At 40.6% G+C, this 7,244-nt stretch overlaps 1 protein-coding gene across 1 annotated transcript; it reads left to right on the top strand.

Moving 5' to 3' along the window:
• Window positions 1-5,217: 5,217 nt before the first annotated feature.
• LOC119804225 (melanoma-associated antigen B3-like) lies at window positions 5,218-6,196 on the top strand. Its single transcript, XM_038315706.1, is given in 2 exon segments — window positions 5,218-5,390; window positions 5,392-6,196. Coding segments are annotated over 2 exon segments (978 nt in total).
• Window positions 6,197-7,244: the final 1,048 nt, after the last annotated feature.

Below are 7,244 nucleotides of genomic sequence, written 5' to 3'. Positions count from 1 at the left end.
AAATCCCCTCTCTATAAGGAGTACAAATCAGGCCATAAGAGGACAAGAGTAAGAAAGCTCACCCAACCTTCACTGATCTATATTGTTAGCTTGGTTAGGGTTTCCTTCAGGCTTGGGTCATCCTTTCTATTTGCCCTGAGCTCTGAGGTCTATAGGTAAAGTATACTATGTTATTTCTAAAACTGTAGCCAGTAATTGAGAAATTCAAGTTATGAAAGCTGGGCCTTTCTTGGACCACATTACCAATGGAATGCTAAATTGTGGGACTAATTCCTTTAATGGCTTCTTTATAGTAACCTGTGCTATTTCCCATCTGGTAGCAGAAACCTTTAACCCACCTGGGAAGGTATCTGCAAATATAAGGATGTACTTATACCCATTTTGGCCTGATTTTATTTCAGTAAAGCCCATCTCCCAGTATTCTCCAGGTATTTTGCCTCAAGTTCTGACTCTTCATGGGTACCTTGGATTGTGTCCCAGTGGTTGTTTGGATACAACGTGTATACCACCTGACAATGTCCCTTACCATCTTTTATAAATGCTATATGTAAGACTTGTATCTTAATAGTTCTGTTGTATTAGGGTTGTGGTAGTAGTCAACTGAGGTACTATTGGGGCTTGATGTCTTGCCAGTCCATGTGGATTTATTTCTGTCCATGCCCCAGCAATCTTCTTTTGTAATTCAGCCAAATGTGGGGTAGATTCTAGTTGGAGTGGGGATGGCTCAGATAGTAACTCGTGTTCTTCCATAACTGACAAGTAACCTGGACCCTAGTAGCAAGTTTGTAGTTTAATTCTGTCATTCTTCCTTAAGGAAGCCAGACCTTAAAGAAGCCATGCATTTTTTTTTTTTTTTTTTTTTTTTTTTTTTTTGCTGCTAACACTGGGTCAGGAAGACTTCTCTTAAAGAAGTATTCCTCTACTTGCCACCAGCAAACAGAATCTATCTGAAAAAAAATGCAGCTACCAAGAAGCTGTGCTTAGTTCCTGTTCTTGTAGGTCTAGAAGTCCTCTTTTTTAAAAAGCTTTTTCAGGTCTTATGTGGATCAATGCCCCAGACGGTGGGTGCCATTCTGTAAATGGAGACTCTTTGTTCATTTCCTATCCTCCCAGACCCGAATAATCACACAAAATTATATTAATTACAATACCGCTTGGTAAATCACTATCATGTATTCCTAGCTAGTTCTTACATCTTAACCCATTTCTATCAATCTATGTATCGCCACGAGGCTGTGGCCTACCAGTAAGTTTACTAAGGTTCCAGTGTGTCCTTCTCCTTAGGCAGCTACATGACATCTCTTTGACCCTGACTGCTCTCTATATCTGTGTTTATTTTTCCCACCTGGCTTTACTCTACTAAGCCATTGGCCAAAACATCTTAATAACCAATAGTAATAAAACACATCATAGCATACAGAGGGGAATGCCACATCACCACCACCTCAGAATATGAAGTATGTTACAGAGAGACCTACTCCACATATATTCCCTGACAAGAAATTCCTGGCAAAACAGATAAACAGTCTATATTCAAACTACTGAATATAATATTCAGTGAAAGCAGTAAGATCACCAAAATAAATGGGTGAGATTTTTTTTCTATGTGCTCATTTCACTTTAGAACAAACATCATACACTACCAAACTAGGCTGACTTCAAAGTCTGTGAAATTCTCCTACCTCTCCTTCCTGAGTGCAATGATTAAAAACATGAAACAGAAATACCTGTTCACTGTGAAGTATGAATAAAAATAAATAATATATTTAAGAGTTATAGGATTGTATAGATAGGTGATGTCTGAAGGCTTCAAAAAATCATGTCATTTGCAGGAAGGTATATGGCACTGGAGATCCTGATTTCAAGTACCACAATCTTTTCCAAAAAATCAAATAACTTCATTATTTCATATGAAAAATATATATTTAAAAAAATTCTTAAAGGTAAGAGAAAGAGTAATTGGGAAAAAGAAGACAATAGGAATAGTGGCTAACACCTGGAAATGGGGTTCATAAGTATTAACATATAACGTGTGACAATGCCTTGAGACCTTTTTACACTTACTGTATGCTAAGAATACAAATAAATGAATGAAGAAAAAATAAGACCTAGTAGGTGTGGTGAAAGACATGTGTAATCCTAGCACTGAAAAGGAAGAGGCAGGGGGATAAAGAATTTAGGGTCAGCGAGTTTGAGGCTAGTCTGGGCTACATGAGAAACTGTTTTTTTTTTTTTTTTAAAAAAATAACTGCAAGAGACTGAATCATCACCTGCCTGAAAGACCTTCCTTGTATCCACTAATCCCTTTTCTTTCAAATATGCCCAAAGGTCTCAGGGAGTTTCATTATACAATATAGTATTATTAACAGTATTAATAAAAGCCACCACATACTCATTAAAGTCTGTGCCTAAAGGAATTGAAATAGAATACATAGATGAGGTACTTAGGAACACTTCCATAAAGGGCTAGATAGATGACTCATCAGTTAAGAGCATTTGTTGCTCTGGCAAAGGACCCAGGTTTGTTTCCCAGGACCCATATGGAGGTTCATGGCTGTGTGTCACTTCCATACATGCACATAGTACACATACCTGCAGGAAAACACTCATACACATGATATAAACTAAATAAATTTTAAATTAAAATACTAAACATAAATAAAACCTTTTTCAAATGAAGACTCAATGCGGGGGTGGGGGGGAGGGAACACGGGAGTCTTAGAATCCACTCTGTTGCAGAGCTGTGATGGCGCACACCTTTAATCCCAGCACTCGGGAGGCAGAGGCAGGCAGATCTCTGTGAGTTTGAGGCCAGCCTGGTCTACAGAGCTAGTTGCAGGACAGGTTCCAAAGCTACAGAGAAACCCTGTCTCAAAAACACAAACAAACAAACAAACAAACAAAGAATCCACTCTGTTGAGTCAGCACAGTACGTTTCTGATGTCCTCCCCAGATCTGTCTTGAAGGTCACAACAAGTAACCTAATAGGGTGTTATGAGCCCCAGATTTACAAGAGAGAAGTCTTGGTCAAAAACAGTATAGCTGGGGTACCCCGAATACTGATGAGAGAAATTTCCCCCAAACTAGGGAGGGGCTATTCAGTCCCTGCTGTCAGACCTAAGAACCTCCAACAGGGGGTGCCTATCAACGGACATAAGGAAAAGTGCACATGCACAGGTCCTAACAGCTGACTGAGAGGGGCATCGTTTGCCTAGGTCCAGTTAACCGAGAGAGGGCTGCAGGCTTGTGCTTGTGCTGGTCCTATCTGCTGACTGAGGGAGGCGAAAACTTCGTTTAGGAGGTCTGTGGTTCAGGACAGTAATACAAGGGATTTATAGCGTTGTCATGTGGAGGAGTGGTGTGTGGGGGGGTGGGTGTATAAAAAAATCCTCTTTTTTATTGGTCTGGTGTTAGCAGTTTAGTTTATACACATCTAGACTTTTGGTGTAAGAACTAAGAAAGGTGAACGCTATATTTGATGGTGGAAGCCTTGAGTCCTTATAGGGAGGATTCTTGCTCCACTGAATCCACTTTCTTAAGCCCATGTACAGGAGTTTCTTCCTGGAAGGTAACAACAGCAAATAGCCTAATGGAGTAAAATGGTGGGGACCCCAGTTCTGGTAAAGGGAGTTATTGTTGAAAACAATAGTAAAGCTGAGAGGCCCTTGGGAGGATGAGAGTAGAGGAATTGTTCCCTAAAGAAGGCTTCGCACAAATCTTTGCCCCCTGCTTGGATGAGAGGCTTGGGCTGTGAGTCTTGCCTACTCTTGGGGAGCTTGTGGCTTCCTTTGGAGGCTAAGGGACTTCAGTCAGTATAGTGAGGTATCTTTGGGTCTACCATTGCACTCTTTAAAAAAAGACGTCAAAAGACCCAACTCTATTTTCAGTCCTGTGGGGACCCAGAGAAAGCTTTTCTCTTTTGTAGTGTATCTGAATTTTCACTCAGAACACCAAGGAAAGAGAGGAAAATGCTTGTGGCTAGTGAACTTATATAGGCGGCAGGAGGGATCCTAGGATGCAGAGAAATAATTCAGTAGGCAGAATTCCACAATTGAAGTATCCATCATTTGTGCCTGGAGAGTCACAGAAAACAGCAAAATTGGATGGTAATGGGTAGGCTACTGGTTCTGCAAGGGAGGGCAAAATCAGTTGAGAAACTCTGAGTTAAAGGACACATTCTCCAAAATAGGGAGTCTCAGAGATCCCTGTATGTCCTGTCACACCTGAGAATCTTTCCAGAGGTTGGCCCATTGAGGCTTGAAATTATTATTTCTAATGGTGACTGAGGAAGGTTGACTCTTCCTTTCAAGTTTACATTATTCAAGTGAGAACAGCAAGAATCCCTGGCTCCACCTGATATGTTGAGGACCTAAAGAAAATGGATTCTATAATAGTGAGGTTCCTTAACAACACACCCCTGTTGTCAGTATGGGGAAACCTTGGGCAAAAGTGGCAGGATGTAGGTCATTCTCATTTCTCTTGTGATGCCAAACCTTGGAAGAATGAAAGGGAAAAATACCCTAGGAGTCACCTGGATTTAAGTTTAGTACCCTGACTTTGGATTTAGAAGACCAGTTCCATCCTCATCTGTCCTCTATGGGGTTACTCTAACCCTGTGTGGGCCCAGTAAACCTGTCACACTAAGTTTTGCACAGAAAGCCTCAAAAAGGGTAGTGTCTAACAGAACAGCCAGTGAGCCCGTGTCAGCTTTTAGAACTGAGTTAGCTGGGGAAGGTATTGAGGGCTCAGGTGTTCTTTGATTTCATCTTAGGGGCCCAATGAAGGGAATGAGGACATTTGGTGAAGTAACTAAAATTTACTGCAGCACAAGGAAGGAGCCCAGGCATGGCTTACAATTTGATCTGAAAATTTCATTGGCATTGAAGATCAGAGATCTTCTATCGCCTGAGGAAAGGGGTCCACCAGAATTAAGCCTGCCACCATCACTTGCATTCCCAGTGCACACCAGGCAGTGGTAGCAGGCTGCAGTGGAAACACACACTTTATTTAGTGCCACAGGGTTATCAGAGGATAGGATAATCAGAACAAGGGCCAACTGAGTTCTTAGGGTGGTACTTTCACAGAATCCTGCAAAGGTGGTCTCCTTAAAGCCAAGAGTTGTGTCTGTGTCTATGCTGAAGGTGCTTATGCAATCCCATTCTCTCTCTAGGTGACTGCATCACTGGCTTGCTAGCCTATACTCTGAACAAGATCACCATGCCTCGGGATCAGAAGAGTAAGCTCCAAGGCCAAGAAAAATGCCACGAGACTGAAGGTAGGATCCAGGATCTCCAGAGTGCTCAGGCCCCTGCAACAGAGGAGGAAGGATTTCCCTCTCCACCTTCTCCTTATATGAGAGTTATTACCCATACAAAATTAGCTTGTAGGCTAGCAGAGAGCTCTTTCTACCATTGAGTTTAACATTGGTTCTCCTACAAGAGCAAATGAAGGAGATAACTACAGAATTAAGAGAAAACAGCATTCTTCCCAGGCTTCAGCCTCCACTGTAAAGCGCCCGCAGAGCTCTCTAATCAGGACAGTTCTCATGGTGGTGAAGTACATGATGCACATGTATAAAATGAAGAGACCCATTCTGAAAGTAGACATGATGAAGATGATCACCAAAAAGCATAGGAAGCGCTTCTTTGAGATCCTCATTCAAGCTTCTTTCAACATAGAGGTGGTTTTCGGTGTAGACTTAAAGGAAGTGGACTCTACAAAGCATTCATACATCCTCGTCAGCAAAATGGATCTCCCCTACAATGGCACTGTGAGTAGAGGCAGGGGATTTCCCAAGACTAGCCTGTTAATGAATCTCCTAGGTATGATATCCCTGAGAGGAAACTGTGCCACTGAGGAAAAGATCTGGGAATTCCTGAATAAGATGAAAATATATGATGGAAAGAAGCATTTCATTTTTGGGGAACCCAGGAAGCTTATCACTCAAGATCTAGTGAAGCTTAAATACCTGGAGTACCGTCAAGTACCCAACAGTCATCCTGCAAGCTATGAATTTCTGTGGGGCCCAAGATCTCATGCTGAGACAAGCAAGATGAAAATCCTGGAGTTTTGAGCTAAGATCAACCACACAGTGCCCAGTGCCTTTGAGTCCTGGTATGATGAGGCTTTGAAAGATGAGGAAGAAAAAGCTGGAGCTGCAGTTGTACATGGTGACACTTTAATCCACAGCAATTAAATGTTCCACAGCTGTGTCAGACAGGTTCTCCCACACCTAGTGAAGTTAAAGCTTTCGGATTTGACTTTGAATTTCAAGAGGGCAGTTTCTGAAAGAGGTGCTGAAGGACTGTTTCTAACTAGAGGAGGGTGATGAGTAGCTTTGTGTTCTTGTTCTGTGTGGGCAACTTAGAAAATTATCTGCATTTTCCTTGATTTCAATTCTTCAAATGTCCTTTTTACCTATCAATATGATTTATTAAATAAACCATATTGTTCACACTTGTTAATGTGTTAAAAGTAAGAGTTTCATTATAAAAGTAATTGAAGAAGCTCTTATTAACTAATCCATCTACTTCAAGATAAGAAAGAATTATAAGCATTTCTTTAAATTTAACTTAAAATAATTCAATATAGGAAATAGAGAAATAAAAAATGGTAATGTGTAATGTGTTTAATATTTGCATTAAAACTTTTTTCTGTATTTAATAAAATTAAAAGAGTTAAATAAATGTTTCTGCTTCAATTACCTGGGAGGAGATTGAATAGGGGAAATGATGTGATCAAAATTTATTATAGGAAAAAATTTAATTAACAATGTGGACTTAAGTAATATTTAGTTAGGCCCAAATAGTCATATACTTACTTGTTCCCTAAACATCATTTAACCATATACTCTTAGAGGCAGAGAGCTAAGATAGAGAAAATGTAGTAACCAAAACAATTAATGGACAAAAGGAAGTTTTTTTTTTTTTTTGTTGGTGGTGGTGGTAGTAGTGCTTTTTATTCTTTTGAGGCAGGGTTTCTCTCTGTAGCCTTTGCTGTCCTGGAACTTGTTGACCTCAAACTCAGAGGCTCACCTGCCTCTGTCTCCCAAGTGCTAGGAAGGGTTTTTTTACAAGAAAATAATCAAATGGAAATTATTTGATTAATGCAAAGTTGGTTCTTGGAAAACTTCAATCCTTTCCGTGGGAAACAATTTAAATGAGGCAACTAGGTGGATGAGCTTAGGATGTGGGAGTGAGGGGGAAGGAGCCAGACCCTCACCATTGAGAAACGAAGCTGTGAAA

Source organism: Arvicola amphibius, chromosome X (genome assembly GCF_903992535.2).
Source record: "Arvicola amphibius chromosome X, mArvAmp1.2, whole genome shotgun sequence".
Taxonomy (NCBI): domain Eukaryota; kingdom Metazoa; phylum Chordata; class Mammalia; order Rodentia; family Cricetidae; genus Arvicola; species Arvicola amphibius.
This window is presented reverse-complemented; position numbering and strand designations above follow the sequence as displayed.